We start from the raw sequence: 24,295 nt of genomic DNA on the forward strand, positions 1-24,295 counted from the left end.
CTCCAAAATATTTGGAGAGAGAATTTTTAGGGAAGTATAAAGTTAAATGAGGTCATCGGAGTAGGGCCCTAGTCTGGTAGTATTGACATCCTTATAAGTGAAGATAGGGACATGAGCTCTTTCTATCTCCATGCAAGACCAGAGGAATGAGTGTATGAGGACACAGGGAAGAAGCAGCCATTTACAAGGAAAGGAAGAGAGCCCTTATTCCAAATCAAAATTTCTGGTATCTATATCATGAATTTCTAGCCTCCAGAGTTGAGAGAGAATAAAGGTTTGCTATTTAAGACACTCAGAATAGCCTTTGTTTCTTTGTGGCAGACTAAGCTGACTAATTCTCTCTCTCTCACACACACACAGTATAGACTAATGATACCATATAGGTTTCACATGGCACTCTGATGTTAAGATCCAGGATTCTTTGCTTCTAATGTGGCCACCTACCACATTTTATCTGTCTACTCTTCCAAGGATAGACTCTCACTTTGCTTCCAGTTGCCCCCTGCACAAGCAATACTTTGATGAATATTCTTGTACTTGTCTGTGTAAATTTGGTAGGAGTGGGGGGGAACTCTATCCAAGGAATGGGAAATATGGTGCACAGTTAAGGTATATTCTTATTTTATCTAAGCAGTGCCAATTTGCTGTGCATGATGTCTACACCAGTTCACACTCCTTGTAGTAGTGCATAAGGGCACCTGTACCTGTGCTTGCACTCAGAAAGGAGGAGCAGTGGGGAAGCTTGGTTGGAGATCTATAACAGAATACACCCTGAGCTGGTCTTCTTTCTCTCTTAATCTCTGCCTGACTCAGCTAGCAGCTCTATCCCACCACCACCAAGATATAATTAAGAGCTGATTAACCAAGTTACTGTGCTCTGCCCACCTCCATGCCCCATCCCTAATCTCTGGGGGTCAAACAGAAATTTATCTGAAGTTCTCTGTATCAGTTTAGTTCACTTCAGTTCAGTCACTCAGTCGTGTCTGACTCTTTGCGACTGCATGGACTGCAGCATGTCAGGCTCCCCTGTCCACCAACTCCCGGTGCTTGCTGAAACTCATGTCCATCGAGTCGATAATGCCCCTCGGTATATATTTGGGCAATTGCAGTGAAGTCAAACACTTGGCACAGACAGCAGCTAAGTGACTCACATACAGCAAGTAGGATTCAAAGACTAGTGTGGGTAGAACCTGAGCACATGTGAAGCCCCGGGCTGGGAAGGACCTTCGAAGGCATTTGGTGTCCCTTTCCCAACCACTGCTTAAGTGATTTCTATAATATATCACTTCAAGTATTCAGTTAGGCCTTCCTTGAACAACTTAGTCACAGATCTCTCACCATTTCTCTAGACAATCCATTCCTTCTATAGGCAGTTCCAACAATTTGAAACCCTAGGGCCACACAGAACACAAATGCTCCCTGGCCCACCAAATTCATCCTTCCTTCCCTCCATAATAATAGAACCTCTTATTATCATCTGGGTATGTGATATTTGGACTAAGGGCTATATTTCTGTCTCTCCTTTGTAGCTTTTTCTGGCCACGTGACAGTGTTCTGGCCAATGGGATGAACACACATGCAATATGTGCAACATCTAGGCTATGACCCTAAGGGGAAGGAGCATGCCATTCACTTCCCCTTTGCCCTCTTCCCACTGCCTAATATGTATACACAACATCAAGCCATCTTCAACCATGTAGATGAGGGCTACACCCTGTACATGGTGATGCAACAAGATAAAAAGAGCCTGAATCCCAAACATGGAATAACCACACACAACACAGGCAGCTTGTTCCAAGGCCGATAATGTGAGAAAGAAATGAATGAATTTCTGTATTATTTTAACCACTGTTAATCTGGAACCACATTGGACTAGCTTTACTAATATATATCCTGGTTAATTGGCTACTGTATTTAACTGATTCTAAGATGCCATTGGACATAAGGTACACATTATCTTTCGGACTACTAAGAGAGAAATGCTACCGATTATATTACAACAAAATGCTTGTTTTTAATTTTAATGTTCATTTAATAGTTGTTGAAAGAGCTCTGGTAGACTGATTTAAAAAAAAAATATTTAAATCAGACTTTTCCAGTCTGATTCATTTATCATATACAGTAACTTTTTATTTCAAGGAAAAACCATGATAAAATCTTTTTGAAGATACTTTAATGGCAGTTAAACTCAACATACAGTCACAATCATACACATAATTCAATTATATGAAGGGATGATAATGTGAACAGCCATGGTTAAATTCACATGTGTTTATGCATGGACAATAACACAATTCCCTCTTGGTCAAAAGCAGTTATAAAATAGAATTGTATTTAAGACACATTCTGACTTTAGCTTTTTTTTTTTTTAATATAAAATATGTTCTACTGCCTAGAGAAATCCTCTAATCTGCAAGGCAGAGACAGGGAACTCAGACAGAGCTTGATCATCTCCCTCAACAGAGGAAATGAAGTTATGAGTCTGGGGATGTCAAGTCATCTGGAGTTTGCAGGAAAGAGTACTGGAGAGAGAAAACTTGTATAGATAGAGAATGGTTACAATTTTCAGAGGATTCCCCCTCAAGTTCTCACTTAAATACTGATCAGCATGTGTGTGTAAGGAAACTATCTGAAGACAAGGAAACAACTACCTCAAAGATTAGAGGAAGCAGTGATCAGAGCCCACAAAGGCCTGAGAACAGTGACTGTTCCAAACAACCAAGGTAGAAAAAATTCACAATTTATAAAATATTAGAACACAAATATAAGTTCTGTATCACTTCTGAGGAAAAAGCTCTACACTAAATGCTGCTATGTGTGCGTGCATGCTAAGTCACACCAGTCATGTGGAATCTTTGCAACCCCAAGGACTGAAGCCCGCCAGGCTCCTCTGTCCATGGGATTATCCAGGTAAGAATACTGGAGTGGGTTGCCATGCCCTCCTCCAGGAGATCTTCCCGATCCAGGGATTGAACTCACATGTCTTATGTTATCTGCATTGCCAGGTGGGTTCTTTACCAATAGTGCCACCTGGGCAGCCCTAAATGCTGCTATGGTCCCACTTAACTAAGCTGAAAAGCAAGGCCTGGGAGGATAAAACTGATTCCAAATGTTTTAATGACATGCCAGAACAAATCTCAAGAATATTTATAGGAATGCAAATAAATGCAGAGACAAAGTAAATTTCTAAATGTCTGATATCTAACCAAATTTGCCAGGTGTGCAATTAAGCATGAATAATGCAGTTCATAATGTTGAGAATAATAAGTTAAACTGACCAAGAAATAACATGGTTGATAGAATTCGTAGCCAAGAATACTAATAGTTATTATAAACGTATTTCACATATTCACAAAGCTTGAAGAAATACTAGCCACATTAAGTAGAGATGAGAGAAAGGTGAAAAAATTTCAAATATAAAAATAAGATATTTAAATATGAAAGCTACAATGACTGCAATAAAATCTACATTAGTCAATTTAGTCAATAAAGCAGAAAATACCAATGAATGTGAAGGCATACAAATAGAAAGTTTCCGAAATGAAATATATAGGGGGAAAAAGATTAAAGAAACAAACAACATCAGCAAACTGTGGGGCAACTTCAAATGGCTAAAAGTACATGTAACTAGAGATCAGGAAGTAGGGAGAAAAGAAAAATATTTGAAGAATTAATAACCAAAAATATTTCAAATTTAATGAAAACAACACACACACCAATCCAAAATGTTCAAAAAATCTCGAGCATAGGAAGCAGGAGAAAAACTACACCATGTCATAACACAATGGAATTGCTCATAACCAGTGATAAACAGAAAAACTTCACAGCAGCTTGAGGAAAAAAAAAGGCATGTTAGCCACAGGGAAATGAATGATAGAAGCAAGATGGCATATTATTTTTAAAGTACTGGGAAAAAAAAAACTCTGCCAATATACAATTTTTTACACACTGAAAATAACTTTTAAAAACAAAGTGGAAATTAAAACTTTTTAAGACATAGAATACCTGAGCTGCTATATCATTAGCAAAGCTGCTCTATGTTGAAAGATGTCCTTCAAACAGAAGTAAAATAATAGCAGAAGAATATTGTGCACTGAACTTGAAAAAAATATAATGATCATTTTTCTTGTTATTCAAATTAATTTAAAAAGATAATCAACAGTTTAAACCAAGAAGTGTATCATTGTAAAAGCACAGAGACCAGAAAGGGAGAAACAAAAATACAACATTGTAAGTTTTTTTACACTATATCTGCAGCAGTATGAGATCACTTGAAGATAAACTGTGACAAGTAAACTACTAAAGGAATTTAAGAAAAATCAGAAAACAGCTTAAAAGTCAGAAAAACAGATAAAAAAATATCCTTAATCCAAAAGAAGGCAGAAAGGGAGGGAAAAGGGAACAAAAACCAGATAAGATAAATGGAAAACAACAAGGTGGTAGATCTCATTCTAACCATATCAACAAACATGTTAAATATAAATGGTCTAAATACCCTCAATTAAAAAGGATATTATCAGATTGGAAAAAAAAAACCAAACAGATAAACAAACCAAACTGTGGAATGCCCATAAGAATCCTATTTTAAATATAAATAAACAAACAAAGAGGAGAAGAAGATACATCATGCTAACACTATTCAAAAGAAAGCTGTCTAAACACAGTGTGGTATCTTGGCAATGCTACCAAAGTCTCAGTGCAGGCATTTTTTGTAGAAATTGAGAAGTGGAATCTAAAACTTAAACAGAAATGCAAAGGGCCTAGAGTAGCCAAAACAACTCAAGAACAGCAAAGTTGGAGAACTTACACTGCCTTAATTCAAGAATTATTTTGAAGCTGAAGTTTTCAAAGCAGGTGAAGTATAGGCATAAAGTTACAAAAGTAGACCTGTGGAGCAGAATAGAGTCCTGAAATAAACCCACAAATATATGGGCAACTGTTTTTAATGATGATACAAAGGCAGTTCTGTGGAGAAAAAATCACTTTCTCACCAAATGGTCCAGAAACAACTGGATATCTACATGCAAAGACAAACAAGCAAAGGGCTTCAAACTATACTTTGCATCACACACAGAAATTAAGTGAAAATGGATTGTAGGCCTATATGTAAAACCTAAAATTCCTGGAAGAAAACCTTTGTGACATTGGCTTAGGCAAAGATTTCTTTTATATGATACAAAAATAACAACTTTATCAACTTTACAAACTTCTGCAATTCAAGACACTCTTAAGAGGATGAAAAAACAAACTGCAGGCTGGGAGAACATTTTTGGAAGGCATGTATCTGATGAAAGCAAAGAATACACAAGACTCACAGTAAGTAAACAAATAACCCAACTGAAAAACGGGTTAAAGGTTAAACTGAAAAATGGCAAAATGGTTCAATAGACACTTCACCAGAGGAGATAGATGGGTGGAATATAGATGCATGAAGAGTATGCCCAACAGGATTAGAAATTGTAACCTTCACATCCTGCTTCTAGGGATGGAAATTGGCACAACCACTTTGGGAAACAGCTTTTTTGTTGTTCGGCCACCCTGTGTCTGACTCTGTTACCCCCATGGACTGCAGCATGCCAGGCTTCCCTGTCCTTCACCATTTCCCAGAATTTTTTCAAACTCATGTCCACTGAGTCAGTGACGCCATTCAGACATCTTGTCCTCTGTCGTCCCCTTCTCCTCCTGCCTTCAATCTTTGCCAGCATCAGGGTCTTTTCCAATGAGTCAGCTCTTCGTATCAAGTGGCCAAAATATTGGAGCTTCAGTTTCAACATCAGTCCTTCCAGTGAATACTCAGGGTTGATTTCCTTAGGATTGACTGGTTTGATCTTGTTGTCCAAGGGACTCTCAAGAGTATTCTCCAATGTTACAGTTCAAGGGCATCAATTCTTCAGCACTCAGCCTTTTTTATTGTCCAGCTCTCACATCCGTACATGACTATTGGAAAAAGCATAGCTTTGACTATACAGACCTTTGCAGATAATGTGATGTGTCTGCTTTTTAATACACTGTCTAGGTTTGTCATAGCTTTTCTTCCAAGAGCAAGCACCTTTTAATTTCATGGCTACAGTCACCATCCACTGTGATTTTAGAGCCCAAACAGCTTTGCATTATCTTAAAAAGTTATAAAAAAAAGACCCAGAAATTTCATGCTAGGAATCTAACCAGGAAAAATGAAAGCACATTTCCACACAAAGGCTTATATGCAAAAGATCAGAGCAGCATTCATAAGAGCCAAAAGGTGGAAACAACCCCAATGTTCATGAATTGATGAAAGAATAAGCAAAACACAGTATAGCCATACAATGGAATACTGTTTGCCAATAAAAAAGAAAGAAATACTGATACATGGTACAATTTACATAAGCCTAAAAAAACCAATGTTTTAAATTATGTGCAATGTCCTGAAAAGGCAAATATATAGAGACAAAAAGTATATTACTATTTGCCTGGGCCTGAGGGTGGGAATAGAGATGGACTGAAATTGGACATAAAGGGATCTTTAGGGGATGCTGGGAATGCTCTAAAATTGTACTGTGGTGATAGTTGCACAACTCTGTAAATTGACTAAAAGTCACTGAATTGTACACTTAAAATTATACACTTAAAATGGATGGTTTCTATGGTATGTAAATCACAAATCAATAGAGCTGTTAAATATATATCCCCCAATGACTTCTTACTGTACCCAGAATTAAGTCGAAACATTCAGCACTATCTGAACCCAAATTCTAAGCTGTTTCTATTCCTCTGCTCCTGTTTTCCCAGGAGAATGAATGACTTGTGTAAAGGCTTCTATAGAGGAAACAGATTTTTACATGAATTTGCACAACTGAGGTACCCAGGGGGAATGAGAAGTGGGTTAATGATGAAAAAAAAAAAAAAAAAAAGAAAAGAAAAAGAAAGAAAGAAATGAGGACTTGTTACCCTTGTGTTTAATTGCATTTACCACACCATTCAGGCTTAAGATCTAATGCCCAGCCTTCCTGGCTCTATCCAACAACTGAGCTAAGATTAAATTTAAGTAAAAGGTCATGAGTTACAAGCTGGAATCAAGATGGCCAGGAGAAATGTCAACAACCTCAGATATGTGGATGATATCACTCTAACAGGAGAAAGCCAAGAGGAACTAAAGAACCTCTTGATGAGGATGAAGGAGGAGAATGAAAAAGCCAGCTTAAAATGCAATATTAAAAAAAAAAACCCAAAAAACTAAGATCATGGCATCTGGCCCCAACACTTTATGGCAAATAGAAGGGGAAAAGGTGGAAGCAGTGACAGATTTCTGCTTCTTGGGCTCTAAATTCATTGCAGATGGTGACTGCAGCCATGAAATTGGATGATTGCTCCTTGGCAGGAAAGTTATGACAAAACTAGACAGTGTTTTAAAATGCAAAGACATCACTTTGCCAACAAATGTCCATATAGTCAAGTCTACGGTCTTTCCAGTAGTCATGTAAGGTTGTGAGGGCTAGACCATAAAGAAGGCAGAATGCCAAAGAACTGATGCTTTCAAATTGTGGTGCTGGAGAAGACTCTTGAGAGTCCCTTGGACTACAAGGGGATCAATTTTAAAGGAAATCAACCCTGAATATTCATTGGAAGGACTGATGCTGATGCTGAAGCTCCAATACTTTGGCCATCTGATGCAAAGAACTGACTCATTGGAAAAGACCCTGATGCTTGGAAAGATTGAAGGCAGAAGGAGAAGAGGGCAACAGAAGATGAGATGGCTGGATGACATCATCAATGCAATGAACATGAACTTGGGCAAACTCTGGGAGGTGGTGAGGGACAGGGAAGTCTGGTGTGCTATAGTGCATGGGGTTGAGGAGTCAGGCATGACTTGGTGACTGAACAACAACAAGAGCCTTCTAGAAACTGACACTATACCATATTTCTCTGTAAACCTCATGTCATCTATCACACTGCTTTGGCCATGAGCAGGGCTCAACAATTACACATTTGGAGTGACACAATGAATGCAAATGAAACAAGAAGGTTGTATGTCCAAGGTACTTATTGTAATTTCAGTAGTCTCAGAGAAAGAAAGATATTACTGTGGGTGAGGGGTTTTAGTTCATTCAGTTAACATCTATTAAGAATCTATAAGCTCCAGGAACTGGGAAGGAATTTGGTGTTGAGAATGGTTTTATTTAGTAAAAATAGTTATTATCTATCATCTATCTATCTATCTATTGGTAACTATTGTGTTCTAGCAACTGTGCTAGGCACTTAATAGTCTATCTAATTTAATCCTCATCACAACCACAGACATAGGTATGTTTAGCTTAATTTTTACAGATGAAGAATTTGAGGCTGAGAAAAGTACAGTGGCTTCCCAGGTTGCTCAGTGGTAAAGAATCCACCTGCCAATCTAGGTAATGCAGGAGACATGGGCTTGATCCCTGGGTCAGGAAGATTCCCTGGAGTAGGAAATGGCAACCCACTCTGGTAATCTTGCCTGGAAAATTCCATGGACAGAGGAGTCTGGAGGGCTACAGTTGAAGTCGCAAAGAGTTGGACACAACTGAGTGACTGAACAGGCATGCATGTATGCATGAAGTTCAGTGGCCTGCCCAACATCACAGAGCCAGGAAGTGGAAAATTCAGTGTGCTTAGCCTAATGACCTTTCCATCATACCCAGGAACTTTCCCCATGATATATTTCAAGCCATGAAAAGAAAGCCAGTGGGGTGAATCCTGTTCTGGATAAATCAGTCACCAATTTTTGGGTGAAATAGGGCACATTATGGAACCTCTTGGAAGGTCTATCTTCATGAGAAGCAAGACTCAGTGTAGTCTTGCACAGAGTTGTTGGATGACTCCATGAGATGGAATCTGTTGAATGTTTGGCCCTACAAGTGACGAAAGCATCCAAGTCATTAAAGACTGGACTTTATGTGGAAAATATCCTAATGAAGTCCTCCCAAGAGGAAAAGGTGCAGCTGCCATGTCCATAGTATCACAAGAAATTCCAAAAATACATTCTTAGGGTTTCTCACAATCACTAGTGCTACAGTCTCACTTAAATGTTGAATCAAGATTCCTGACCTCCCTCTTGTGACAGAGTCCTAGGTCAAGAGAAAAATATTCAGTTTGGATAACTTCTTTCAATGTTTCTTTGCTTATTAATGTGGAAAAGGAAGGGTAGAGAGCAGGAGATGTTCTAGAGCAATGGATGATCCACTCCTGGGACAAATAGGCCAGGTTCATCTGTCACCCAGCTTGAGAGGTGACTTAGCCCCAAGACTCACTCAACAAGCAGAGTAGGAAAGCTGAGACCTGTAAGACTTGAGGATGGGCAGATCAAGAGAAGACCCTGGCTAGCAGAGATGAATGGAAAACTGCTGATTTATTGATGAGATAAGGGAATGGTGGGAAGTGGACATATCCAGAGTTATATAGGTATAACCCAACAGGTCTAATTAGCGCAGTGCAGCAACAGCATTGCTTGGAAACTTGCTAGAAATGCAGATTCTCAGGGCTATTACTGAATCAGAGATTCTGGAGATATGATCCAGCAACTTAGGTTTCAACCACTCTCCAGGTTTGATAACCACTGTGTTAATGTTTCAGATACACAGAGTTAGAGAGGGAAGAATAATTCCAGATTTAGTGATGGGGGTTACTTACTACTGATGGAGGAGACTAGAAAAGGAGACTGTTTGGGGGTGAGGATGGGGATAAAGTTTAGAGTTCTGTTGGGGTCTATTTGAGATGCCAGTGATATATCCTGTGGGGTTGCTTAAGTGGGAAGCTGGATATGTGACTATAGAATTCAGGGGAAAGATCAGAACTATTCACCTTAATTCTAAAATTCTTTAGAACACATCTAATTCATCTTAGTGGTCTTCAGAGACTATCTCAGCCCTGGGTATGGCCCAGAATAGATGCCTGGTAAATATCACTGAATGAACAACAACAACACACACACAAAAAAAGGAGCCAGCATGAAGCCTATTCTAGTCTGATGAAAGCACTGCCTAAGTATTGAGTGTTCTTCCATTTAATATCTATTTGCTTATCTGGGAAAGCAGCTACTGTTGGAAAAGCAGTATTCTTAAAAGAATTCATCTTGAGACTTTCTAATAGCTCAACACCAAATGTCAATTCCTGTGCATTCTTTCTCCTGTAGTGAAAATTGGCTTAACTTGCTTATCCCTTAGTCCCAGAGTTCCTAGCTGTTCCATGATGTATTGTTAAGTGAGCACTGGGGCTGAAAGTGAGTTAGCTTTCAAGCCAGGTGACAGTAAAGCCTGCTGAAGCTGCCATAACAATGACGGAGGGAAGGAAGGGAAGACAGGAGAAAGGGAGGCAGGCACAGGAATACATATCAATTCAAAATTTTACTGTAAGGTAGAATAACTTGGGAGAAGGCAATGGCACCCCGCTCCAGTACTCTTGCCTGGAAAATCCCATGGATGGAGGAGCCTGGTAAGCTGCGGTCCATGGGGTTGCTAAGAGTCGACAAGACTGAGCGACTTCACTTTCACTTTTCATTTTCATGCATTGGAGAAGGAAATGGCAACCCACTCCAATGTTCTTGCCTGGAGAATCCCAGGGACAGGGGAGCCTGGTGGGCTGACGTGTATGGGGTCACACAGAGTCGGACAGGACTAAAGTGACTTAGCAGCCGAATAACTTGAGATCTATAATAAATCTCCCCATGGAAGCCCAAAGGGGTAGTGATTCATTTGTACTAGGGAAATTGAGAAGGATTTGAACAAGAAAGTGGTGTTTGTTTTGGGTCTTCCTTGAAGAATAAGTAGGATTTACAGGCTTAGAATAAGGGAAGGGCATTAAGAATGATGGATCCACATTAGCAAAGGCCTGGAATAATGGAAATGTATGAAACAGTGAGGAATGTCTGTGTGAATAAAGAATAAGGTGAATGAAAATGAGTGGTAGTAGATAAGATTGGAAAGGTGGGTCTGGGCCAGACTTGGTGGGGATAGGGGCATGAATACTACAGTAACAATTACAGACAAATATCTATGGACATGCAGTAAGAAATTATTTACACTGAGAAATGAATCTTATATTGTAACCCAATAAACACAAACACCGATCAAAAGCTGAAACAAATTTTCCACAGGAAATATCTACTATTTATTATGCAATGTTTACTGATACTTTCTATCTCATTTTTTTACAAGTGTTTCTAGCAACTAATTCATTTCATGACAAATGGTTCATAATCTGTGTTTTGAAAAATACTGCTACAGACAATGGGGAATCAGTGAATGTGTTTGAGAAATAACATAGTAACTCCAGTGCTTTAGGAAGAGAGTTCTCACAGCAGTTGGATGGAATTAAAAATCAAAGAAGACATACAGATGGCTAACAAACACATGAAAAAATGCTCAACATCACTCATTATCAGAGAAATGCAAATCAAAACCACAATGAGGTACCATTACACGCCAGTTAGGATGGCTGCTATCCAAAAGTCTACAAGTAATAAATGCTGGAGAGGGTGTGGAGAAAAGGGAACCCTCTTACACTGTTGGTGGGGATGCAAACTAGTACAGCCGCTATGGAGAACAGTGTGGAGATTTCTTAAAAAACTGGAACTAGAACTGCCATATGACCTAGCAATCCCACTTCTGGGCATACACACTGAGGAAACCAGATCTGAAAGAGACACATGCACCCCAATGTTCATCACAACACTGTTTATAATAGCCAGGACATAGAAGCAACCTAGATGCCCATCAGCAGATGAATGGATAAGGAAGCTGTGGTACATATACACCATGGAATATTACTCAGCCATTAAAAAGAATTCATTTGAATCAGTTCTAATGAGATGGATGAAACTGGAGCCCACTATACAGAGTGAAGGAAGCCAGAAAGATAAAGACCAATACAGTATACTAACGCATATATATGGAATTTAGAAAGATGGTAATGATAACCCTATATGCAAAACAGAAAAAGAGACACAGATGTACAGAACAGAATTTTGGACTCTGTGGGAGAAGGTGAGGGTGGGATGTTTCGAGAGAACAGCATCAAAACGTATATTATCTAGGGTGAAACAGATTACCAGTCCAGGCTGGATGTATGAGACAAGTGCTCCGGCCTGGTGCACTGGGAAGACCCAGAGGAATCGGGTGGAGAGGGAGGAGGGAGGGGGGATCGGGATGGGGAATATATGTAAATCCATGGCTGATTCATGTCAATGTATGACAAAAACCACTACAATATTGTAAAGTAATTAGCCTCCAACTAATAAAAATTAATGGGAAAAAAAATTGGGGGCAGAATGAAGATAGATGCAATAGAAGCAATTCTATAAGTGGAAATAGGTATAATACTGTAATTATCCAAGCTGGTCATGATGACTGACTAAAACAGGACAGTGAGTGTGGAGATGGAGAGTAGGGTAAGAATCTGAGCCAGATGTTGAAGGTAGAAATGGTGGGACTTGCTAACTAATCAAAAGTGAGTTATAAAAAAGAAAGGGTAACCAGCATCAACATTCAGGTTTCACTCTCAGACAACTGTGCAGGAGAGTGATAGCATTAAACAAGGGGTTTAGTGGGAGGAGCTGGATTGGGGCAGGAATAGACAAAGTCTCAAGAGTTGGTCAACTTCAGCTGTGTCTGTGGAAAAGCCGGTGGACAAGCCCAGTAGACTGTGTGATATATCAGGCTGAAACTTGGAAAGAAGATAGGGGGTAGAAATTGGAGATTTGGAGATACTATTTGAAGCCATAGGAGTACAAGAGGTAACTCATGAAAACGTGTAGAGAGAGAAAAAAAGAAGACCCAGGGCAGGAACTTAGATTCAAGAGGATCTACTTAACACTACAATATTTACTTCCAAAATAAGTTTTTTCCCTTCTTAAGTGAAGAAAGCTTATTGTGTGTGGATATGTGTGCAATTGGGGCATGGGTGTCTGCAATGTGTGTGTATGGGTGGCATGTGCATGTTAAGGAGATATTAGTATGCATTTGGGGAGCTGGTGAAGGGCCCTGGTTGCTCTAGTGGTGGCTGCACTCACATTCTTTGCCTCGTAGCTTCTTCTCCTCTCCTTCCCTGTTTTCCATCTCCCCTCTTTTGTCCTATTCGTCTCTTCCCCTTTCCACATATCCACATGCTCCTTCATCACCACATGGAAGCCCAAGGAATTGATGGCAAAATAGAGCAGTGTGGGATTTGGGGGCTGAGATCTGGAACATAATGTTGAAGTGTGGTTTAGATTAAAAGGAAAGACAGGGCTGTGAGCATGGTGTCAGAAGCATTAGTGGGGAATGGTCTGTGGTGATATTTCCCATTTCAAATTCTGCCATCAGTGTGTGGAAAAGTGTTTGTGTGTGTGACTACAAATATGTGTGTGAGTACAATTGTTTATATTTATGTGACTGTGCCTGGAGGAGTGTCTGGCTCTCAGCTTGACTTAATCAGATTTTGGGTGGTATTATCTTCATCACTGGGCTTCTGTGGTGGTTCAGATGGTAAAGAATCTGCCTGCAATACAGGAGACCTGGGTTCCATCCCTGGATCGTGAAATCCCCTGGAGAAGGAAATGGCAACCCACTCCAATATCCTTGTCTGGAGAATTCCATGGACAGAGGAGTCTGGTGGGCTACAGTCCATGGGGTCACAGAGTTGGACATAACTGAGTGACTAACACTTTTACTTTTCATCTTTATCACTACTACTTCAGCAAAGAAGCAAAAGTATTTTCTTTTTACCAAAAAAAGGCTGCTTTATTTATAACTTTAGGAGATTTAGGATTAGAGCAGCTGAAGAATTATGAATAATGGTTAATCAGATTATCAGCATTTGTTGAAATGCATATGCCAAGTGAATAGGAGGATATATTCTCTCTTCCTTTCCTAGTTGTGTGACCATAGACAGATTACTTAACCTCCCTGAGCCTTAGTATCCTTTCTGTAAAGTGGGGATAATAATTCATACCACAGATTCCCATTAGCAAGGTTGAGTATTAAATGAGCCAAGAGCTTTAAAACTAGTAGGTATTCAACCAATGTTGGTTCTTTTCTCCAGTTCCTTCTATCATTCCTTCTCTCCACTTATAATACATGTTTTACCTGTCCATATGTGAACATCAAGTATGTATTTGTAGCACTTTCCCCATTTTAAATTATTAAACCAAGTGATATAACCTTTGCATATTACTGTAAAATTGTCAAAAACAGGTTAATTTAAAACACTTTTGGTACATACATATCTAGAATTATGTCTTCTTTGTGAATTGATCCTTTTTCATATAGTTCAGTCATGTCATTTAATTGCTTCATTTAGACCATTTATATTCCACATAATTATTGATATGTTAAGGTTAAGTCTGCCATTCTATCTTTTTTTACCTGTTTTTTCTCTCTGTTTTTAGTTTTTCTCTTTGCTTTGTTCTGCATTTCTGTGGGTGACTTGAACATTTTTTTAATTCCATTTAATGTATCTATCATTTTTTTTTAGTTAAAGTAGAGTTGATTTGCAATAATATATTAGGTTCAGGTATACAACATAGTGATTCAATATTTTATATATTATATGCCATTCGAAGCTATGATAAAATATTGGCTATAATTCTCTGTATTTTACAATCTATGTATCATATTTATTTTATACATAGTATTTTATGTCTCTTATTCTCCTACCCCTTATCTTTCCCTTCCCCCACTTTCCTCTCCTACTGGTAACCACTAATTTGTTCTCTATATTTCTGAGTCTGTTTCTATATTTTGCTATGTTCATTGGTTTGTTTTATTTTTTAGAATCCACATATAATAGACAACATACAGAATTTATATCCTCAAAAAGCTAAAAATAGAACTACCATATGATTCAGGAATTCTACTCCTGTGTATATAATCTAAAGAAAATGAAAACACTAATTTGAAAAGATATATGCACCCCTATGTTCATTGCATCATAATTTACAATAACCAAGATATGGAGGAAACCTTAGTGTCCATCAACAGATGAATGGATCAATAAGATGAAATTTTACCTCCTTTTTATATTCCTTTATACTCCCTGTTCATAATATAAATGTCTTAAATATTTCCTCTACACACATTTAGAACAACATGAGACAGTGTAATAAATTATGATTCAATCATCAAACAAGATTCATACAACTCAAGAGGAAAAGAAATTCTGTTGTATTTACCCAGGTTTTAGTCTACTGTTCTTTCTTCCAAGTTTCCTCCTTTTACCATTTCTTTTCTGTTTTAAGATTTACTTTAGTCATGCTTATAAGATAGACATCCTACTGATAAATTCCCTATTTCCTTTCATCTAAGAATATCTTGATTATCCCTTTATTCTTGAAGGTTATCATCACTGAACATAGGTTTCTTGGTTGATGATACTTTTTCCTTCAGCACTTGAAAAATGTGCTACTTCCTGCTAGGGCCTCATCACTTTCTGATGAGGAATCTGCTGACTTTCTTTTCTTTTCTTCCCCCTGAAGGTTGCCATCTACCTCTACAATGATTGAATCATGTGCTACTGCAGCGACTGACCTACAACACCCGCTGAAGGACTTCAGGATGGAGAGCAGTAATCTTTGGGTGAAGATCAGCTGCCCCACTACCTGCATACTGGAAAAGACACAATTTAAAGGACTGTCTCCAACCTGGATGAAAGGACTTTTTATCAGGTACTTTTAACTAGCTAATGCACAATGAAAACTGAAGGGAAATTGACTATTGGATTAATTCTCACTTCTAAAGGCCCCTACACCAGACTGTTCTATAGAGAGGACTGCTGAACTCAAATTCACCTTAAAACAATGTTCAAACACAGGACACTCACCAGGATGAGAAAAAAGACATCAAAAGTAGACAGCTTACCCAAGATGCTAAACCTGATTCATATGATCATTTATAATGTTTTCTTGATTTCTTAGACCTCTGCATATAAATCAAATGTTTTTCTACCATGGACACAATCCTATGCTAATTTTAAAGGTCAATACAATTGTTGCATTGTGGCCAATTATCTGTGTCTAGTACTTCCAGATTACCTTGGTGGATTTCTTCACTCCAAGGCTCTAATTGGATGACCCTTAAAAAAACTTTATTTCTGTCCTGTTCAGGCTACTTTTGATATTGCTCAGTGGGGTCTTCTCTACTGGCCAATTAATAATGCCTGCTCTGACCCTGGTCATTACTCAAGCTCAATCAGAGCAACAAGCAAAAATTCAGCCAAGGAATAAAACTTCCCACAATTATGGGATGGATTTATGTGGCTAACACCAGATTGTGGTCATTTAAAATTTAAGCAATCTCCCCACCCTGCTTTATCGTGAGAACAATTAAAGTATGCTAAAAATAAGCAGCCTAGTGACACTAGGAAATTGGATTGGGAGCCATATGGGCAGTGAAAATATATAATTTCCCTGAAAGATAAAGATTGGTACAAGATAAGAATAAGTCAGAAGAGCTAAAAAAAAAAAAGTCAGAAGATCTGAGGATATAGGGTGCTGCACCTAATGGAAGTTACTGGCTTCTTACTTATGGCTTTAATAGTATTGCTAGTTATGTTTTTTGTACTTTGCCTGTTCTACAAGATTATTGCTTCTTGTTTGACCAAATGTGTGACTGAACCTCCAATGAAAATAATGATGACTAAGTAAATTGAAGCAGTTGATCAAATATTCTGTATGTGATCAACCATTATAATAATGTAGCTCTATATATGGGAAGATACAAAAAGGGCAAATTTTCTGGGACTGTAACAGCGTAACTAAGACAAGTTAGTCCAGAGACCTTTGTATTACTGTTGATAAAACCTAGTCCAGTTACAGCACATTGAGTGGCCTGCCTGAAAAATCTTCTTGAGACCTGAGAATGAGCCTTCCTAGCAATGTGGGACAAAATAGTCATGAAATGCCTCCCCAAGTATGGCTGAATTTATAACCATGAAGGGGCCCTGTCAACCACAAATTGGCCCTTGCTGTGGGTGCTTGCCATCTACTTCTACAAGGATTAAATCATGTGTTGCTGCAGCTGCTAACCTCCGACACCCTCTGAAGGAGTTCAGGATAGAGAGAAGAAATGAGGCATTTTGTTTTCTAGGAAACTGGCAGGACGGGTCTTCAGATAGATACTCTCAGAAGCTGATTTTATGAGCTCAAATCTTGTATCTCCGCATATTTAGAAAAGCCTCAAACTCCTTCATGGTGAACAATTGTTTCTCATGACTAGCAAAAGCTTCATGAGACCAGCAAAAACTTTCTACAAAAAATATGTGCTTGATTGCATGTACTCCCCCCTTTACCAAAATTACATATATACTGTCTTTCCCCCCTACCTCTTTGGAGCAGTTTCTCAGAGCTATCTGAGGTGCTGATTCCTGGGGTGAGGTCATATTTCCCCAAATAAAACTTAACTCATAACTTTCATGTTGTGCATTTTTTTCAGTAGACAAGGTATAGGTAAAATGTTATTTCTTTGACTGCTTCCTAGATCTTTTCTCTGCTTTTGTTTTCAGAAAGTTGACTTGTTGAATGTGTCTTGGTATGAATTTCTTCGGGTCTTTCCTAATTGATATTTGCTTAGTTTCTTGGATCTGGAGGTTTATGTCGTTTGCTCAATTTGGGAAGTTTTAAGCCACTACTTCAGGTACTTTTCTGGCCCTGCTTTATTTCTCTTCTCTGAGATTCTATTGACATGAATGTTAGATCCTTGGTTATAATTCCACAGGTCTGGAGGTTCTGGCTCTGTTCAATTCCTTCCTTTCTTTCTTTCTTCCTTTTTTTTAGCATTTAATTTCCCTCTGTTGTTCAGATTGGGTTATTTCTATTGTTTTATGTTTAAGTTGTCTGATTCTTTCCTCTGTTTTCTCTGTCTTGCTGTTGAGCCTCTTCATTGAGTTTTTAAGTCTTTTTATTTTTTCCAGTTTTCAAACTTCCATTGGTTTTCTTTGCACTTTACATTTCTTTGTTGAGACTTTCTATTTAAATGCTGAGATTGTCTATTTTATCATTTATTGCAAGTGTGATGCATTTTCTCCCTGAAGCATTTTTATGATGGCTACTTTAAAATCCTTATTGGATAATTCTGACCTCTGTGCCATCTCAATCCTAGCTTCTGTTTACTTTATCTTGCCACTGAAATTGATAATCTTGGTATGTCAAGTGATTTTTTTTCAATTAAATTTGGACACTCCGGATCTCTTTTAATGCTTTGGTTTTTGCAGGCCTTCTCTGATGTGCTACTTTTGCAGGGAAGAGGGGCAGCATAAGTCCAAGTTATCCACTGGGTCTCTGACCAAGTTGAGGAGAGGCTCTTTGCTATTGCTGGTTGGGGATGAGAGTTCTGGCCTCTCTATGGGCCTCCTAGGATCCTATCCCAGCTAGTAGTGGTAGGAATGCCATATTTACCACTGGTGAGGGTGGAAGTCATGCCCTTCCATTTGATCTCTACTAAGATGGGTCACTTCTCCTTGCTTCCAACTGTTCCTTCTCTTGGGGTTGGGTAGGATTCCTTTAAAGTCTGTTAAAAATAAGTCTAGGCTCTTCACTTGCAGGCAAAAGTTTCTTATTAACTGCATTGTTATTATGACAGTTGACCTTTTCCTGCACCAAGGTGTCTTACTCCCTATATCCTGATCCTTTTGCAGAAAAGAAAATGCAACACATGCCGCCTCTCTAACTTTTACCAGACCCTCCATGGGATAGAGTGGGAAGCCCAGAGCCTCTGCACACAAATGGACTGGATTTCTGTCAAAATCTGGTATTTTCAAATGGTTTGGATCTGGAAAAGTTACTTAAATTTTCTGAGCTTCCATTTTCCCAGTTGTAAAGGAAGTGTAGGAAGTTGTCAGGATTCTTGCAGAATGAGCAATAGTAGGTCAATCAGCTTGGTAAATAATAGTTCCCTTCCTTTTACTCTCCAGAAGAGGTAGAGATATAATCCCTGCAAAGGACAGAAAAAGCCAAAGCACTTTCCCACCACCACCAACACATGTGAATCTCATCTAACGCATCACTCCAAGGGTTAAATCTCTTGATCAAAGCCTTATTTCTTAAAGGGACACACTTGATATTCTCCCCCATTTTTCTTCAGGTTTCTAAAAAACACTAAAGAGAGACTGCCCGATTCAGGGCACCCTCAGGAGAAGGGTGGAAGCCGAGGCAAAGATGGGTAGGTGGGGGACAAGGGGTCTTGGCAGAGAAGAGCAGAGGAAGGAAGGCCTAGTGTTGGCCCAAGCAGTGCACTCAACCAAAGTTATTATGTTCTGAGCAAGGACAGTATCATCCTGTAGCCAAAGAGAAGGGGGAGGGGATGTAGGCAACACCCACTTTGCCAAGTAGCCCATCAACCCATCACCTCTGGGTCCTGAGAGCAACTGCCAGTAGGTGGTAACTGCCTCCCCAGTCTCCACCACTCCCACCCCTCTCCCCTCCCTGAGCACCTGGTAAAAGAGGAAGAAAGCGGTGAATGAAAGCAAAAAATACACAAGAGCGAGTGCTCTCTGTCCTCTCAGTCCGGGCCTTGCATAAGATTCCTCCTTATCCCCAGCTGGCAGTCCCCAGCTGCTGCCCCCAGCCCCTGATGTGTTAGACTCTGCTCTTAAAAGGCTCACCCGAGCTCGAGCTCCTGAAGTTGAACAGAAGACTGAAAAGAATCTAGATTCATAAAGAGCAAGGAGCCAAATACACCTTGGAGCCAATCAACACTTTAAAGAATGGGTCCAAGAATGCCATTCCCCTAACTCTGACCCAAGAAGAACAAAGCTGTCTTGGGACCAACACCACCGTCACCCCCTCCACACACACACACACACACCCCGCCACCCCCCCCCCCCCAACACACACACTGTGTGTCTCAATCTGGCTTCCTCAAACACATCTGACAAGAGATCCTTCTCGGTCAGTCTGTTTCTCTGCCTCTCTCTGCTAGTTTCAGTTCTGACTCTCCCCTGCCTCTTTCCCATCCTTGAATTCCATAGTGAATGGGATCCTTTCCCGTCCCTCTCCGCAAGTAGCCCAACAATAGATACTTTCCGTAGGTAATAGCCCTCTCCGGTAGTGAGGGATTTATGGAGCTACGGAAGGGGACTTGGGGGGCACTGCAATGTTGCACTTACCTGATCTCTTTAATGCTTTCCAATTTGCACATGATTTCCTGCTCATCTGCCATGCTTTTCACTCTCAACTTCACGTCCTGAGAAATACACAAACACGCAAATCCAGGGATACAATAGACACAATGTAACCACCTCCTCTCGGCAGGAGGCTCTGAGCCTGTGCGGTAGGGACGTGGAGAAGGCCTGGGAGCTGTAGTCCACAGCTCCAGGACCAGCCAGGCAGCCCGGGGGCCTGCAGGACTACAACTCCCAGAAGGCCAAGCGAGGCATTCCTGTTTCTCTTCCTGCAGCCGCACTTTAAGTCAATTTGTCACCGATAATTGTGTCAAAGTTTGCCAGGAGTACAAAACAATAGTGATATTCGTTTGGGCGGTGCGCGGAAAAAAATGAGGAAGAAATACCACAGAAGGCAACTGAACAGATGAGAGACATACTCACATCCCGCGGGGGCCCCTCACACCAACAAAAGCTTGCCAGGAGTCGCTCATTAGTGGGCACTGGGGCTGGAGAGAAACTCTGCAGGTGACATTGCTTCTGAGAGATTGAGTGTTTTGGCAGCCGTCTGGGAACTAGTGACTTTGGCATTCAGATGGAGATGGAGTGGAGGTGAAGAAGAGGCGAAGAAAGAAGGGAGCAGCTGCTAAAGTTGAAAGATGGGGAGGGGTTGACCTCCTTCCTTCCTGCCCTCCATCCATTGTGGTTACTGAGTTCAGACTTTGCCAGCCAACAAAGGAGGTACTGGGGACAGTACTGGGTGGATACTGGGGGTGGCACTGGGGTGAGGCAATGATAAATAAAAGCAAGTCCTTGCCTTTGAGGAGCAGGAGAGTATGAAAAGTAACCAATTAATTAAAGTGCACTGTGCTGTCATAATACAGAAACGGATAAAGTATAATCTGAGCAGAGAAGATGTAAATAGGTCTCAAAAGAAAAACTGAGAATTTTCCAGTTCATTGAGGAAGACTGACTTTCCAGGACAGGGCACAACACATACAGAAATGAAAGGGCAAGTAGGCCAAGGTGTCTGAAGTGCAAGGTTAATATATGGAGTGCAGAGGAAGGAAAGAGAAATGGGGAGATGTACCTGGAAAAGCCAGGTTGGAACCAGGTTGTGAAATGCCTTTAAATCCAAACTTGAGTTTGGATTTAATATTATGGGCACATATATGTCACTCATTTATTAAGTGTGCTAAATAATTCCAAGTTATTTTATGTTTCAAAGCACAGGAGTGGTAAAATTGGAGGGAGGTCTTAGGGAAGTGATGCTAGAAGCAAAGAGGTGAATGATTTGGGGGAGATGAGAGTATGCAAGAAGAGATAGTTGTTCAGAGAGCATGGACAGGCCCAGAGAGTTGGGTTTTGGACAAATAAAGGACTTTGACTCACTTCCAACTAAAAGTAAGTTGGAGTTCTTTCCAATTGATCTTGCCCTTTCTTTTTCTGGGCCTCAATTTCCTCATCTGAAAAATGGACCTATGAAGCCATACCTCAAAGTCTTGTTGTGATTACTCAATGAGATCATTCCCAGATGGTGCTAAATACACGGCTTGCTATTTTGGGAAGCTGGAGAATAGTGGGACATGAGTCTCAGGACATTCTGGATATCCATACTGAGTTTAAGAGTTCTCTAGAGAAAGAATTGAAGCCCTGATCTTCTGTGGATCCTAGACATAATAACTTTACAACCAGGAAATTCTCCCTGGTATCCAGCCTAAAAATTTCCTGGTGGTCTTGAGGATCCCTGTCTTGTAGTGTCACTAGAAAACATCTGAAGACTATTAAGTTGGTTGCTCACAAAGACTGTGTGTCTGAGCTACTGTACCTTAGAGTCCAAAGCCAAGGCTGCAACCCTGTTCTCTAAGAGGAGGGGAAAGGGAACAAGGTCATGCAAGTTCCTGGAATATATCTGATACTGTGCTAAGAGCTGCATGTATATTCCCTCATTTCATCCTCTCAATCACTGTGAAGGTGATGAGTAGATTTATCCCTTTTTACAAGGGAAAAAAACTGACTCTGTAAAACTGGCTTGGCCAAAGCCACATGTTGAACCAGGGGGCTTTGGAATATCTATTAAAAAATATGAAGAACAAAAGTAAAATTGTATCTTAAATGTATATATTTAAGTAAAAAATCGCTTTATAAATTAACTTTGATTTGAAGAGAAATGGAGGGTGTTTATAGGGGTGTCGGGGAAGTTATTTAGGAGTGACCTCTGAGGTTTTAAAATATTTTTTTCTCTCCTATCATCCACTTCCTTCTAGAATTGTTATCTCATGCTATTTTCACACATCTGGTAAGGGTCTAGATATGGCTTTGTATCTGTTTCAATTAATGTGTTAATGCCTTTACAATATGATTTTCAAAGAAATTTGGCCAGTTTCTTTCAAGCCTCACCAAAACCCTATTTCACAAATAAGGAACCAGGACAAGAGAGGAACCAGGACGGGAGGTAACCCATCCCGTCTGACACAGAAACATAAGCCTTGACTCAGGGACTTGTGCTCTTTCCATAGTCCCACACTGGCTTCATCAAGCTGCTGCGCCCCCACAGAATCCAAATGGTTCTGTTACTTTAGCTAGATAGTACACTCCAATACAGGGAGCCTGCAGAGGACCAAATATGTTCCATCTTTGCAACCCAAGGACATCAAAGGACGATGAGAGCTAATCTAGGTAAAGGGAGCTTGAGCACTTGGAGCTTAGAGGAAGCTTTGTGCTATTTGTAATAGTTAAGATATCCAACTAAGGAAAGGGTTCATAAGTGTTGTAGCTATCATGGATTTGTCTTGGTTTTTTAACCTCTTTATTAACAGGTGTCTCACCTGCTCCTTGCTGACTGCTATGACCAAGCTAGCTGTGAGAGGAAGGAAAATGTTAAAGATAAAGAGAAAGCAATAGAAATAAACCTTATTTTCTGCTCTATCTCCTGAAGTAGCACTTAACACAGTATCTTCAAGACATTCTGCTAACCTTATAGTAAGAGGTGTTCAATTACTGTTCAATTACCCTCAGTTGATTAGAAAGCTCTTTAATGGGTGAGAGAATATTTTAGAGCTGTGCTAGAAGTGGGTTATAATGTGTTATTTTCTTAGAAAATATTGATTGATTTGAGATAGTAGAAATAACTGCCATAGTCCTATCAGGATCAACCTTGTCCTTATTGCTAAGAAACAGATAAGGAGGCAGGATATGTTGGGATGAATATTATTAAAATGCAAGGAATTAGCAAAGGGGGAGTCAGTCAGTTTCTTCTTAACCTGATATTTTCAGGGAACAGATCAAGATTTAAAGAGTGGAGGCCAGAATGTTTGAATTCATACATCTTTCCCTTTGTTTCAGTAATGAACTGAACTAAGAGAGGAGGCAGAGGTGCAACAACAGCTTTCAATCTGAATTAATTTTCAAAAACTGCAGCAAAAAAAATTGCAGAGGGAGGAACACTGAAGCTCATTCTACGAGGCCATCATCACCCTGATACCAAAACCACACAAAGATAGGACAAAAAAGAAAATTATAGGCCAATATCACTAATGAACATAGATGCAAAAATCCTCAACAAAATACTAGCAAACAAAATATAACAACATATTAAAATAATAATACACCATGATCAAGATATTTATCACAGGGATATAAGAATTCTTCAATATACATGAATTAGTCAATGTGATACACCATATTAATAAGCTGAAGATTAAAAACCATATAGTAATCTCAATAAATATAAGTGAAAATCGTTCAGTTATGTCCGACTCTCTGTGACTCCATGGACTGTATAGTTTATGTAAATAGTTTCATGTAAACTGCGGTTTACATGAAAATTCTCCAGACCAGAATACTTGGGTGGGTAGCCTTTCCCTTCTCCAGGGGACCTTCGCAACCCAGGGATGGAACCTGGGTCTCCGGCATTACAGATGGATTCTTTACCAGCTGAGCCACAAGGGAAGCCCAAGGATACTGGAGTGGGTAGTGTATCCCTTCTCCAGCATATCTTCCCAACCCAGGAATCAAACCGTGGTCTCCTACATTGCAGGTGGATTCTTTACCAACTGAGCTAGTAGGGAAGCATCATCTCAATAGATGCAGAAAGATCTTTTGACAAAATTCAACACTCATTTCTCCCAGCAATCTTGATTGCAGCTTGTGCTTCCTCCAGCCCAGCATTTCTCATTATGTACTCTGCATATAAGTTAAATATCAATAACCTCAGATATGC

The 24,295-nt window shown here is 39.7% G+C and overlaps 1 protein-coding gene across 2 annotated transcripts in view; it reads right to left on the minus strand.

Moving 5' to 3' along the window:
- Nucleotides 1-20,224, minus strand: part of ZC4H2 (zinc finger C4H2-type containing) — a 69,974-nt gene extending 49,750 nt beyond the window's left edge. For both annotated transcript variants that reach the window (XM_065915300.1, XM_065915299.1), the window contains exon 1: nt 20,080-20,224. In XM_065915300.1, coding sequence (XP_065771372.1) covers nt 20,080-20,132 — 53 coding nt within the window. In that variant the 5' untranslated portion in view covers nt 20,133-20,224. The remainder of the gene's footprint in view (nt 1-20,079) is intronic.
- Nucleotides 20,225-24,295: the final 4,071 nt, after the last annotated feature.

Source organism: Muntiacus reevesi, chromosome X (genome assembly GCF_963930625.1).
Source record: "Muntiacus reevesi chromosome X, mMunRee1.1, whole genome shotgun sequence".
Lineage (NCBI taxonomy): Eukaryota > Metazoa > Chordata > Mammalia > Artiodactyla > Cervidae > Muntiacus > Muntiacus reevesi.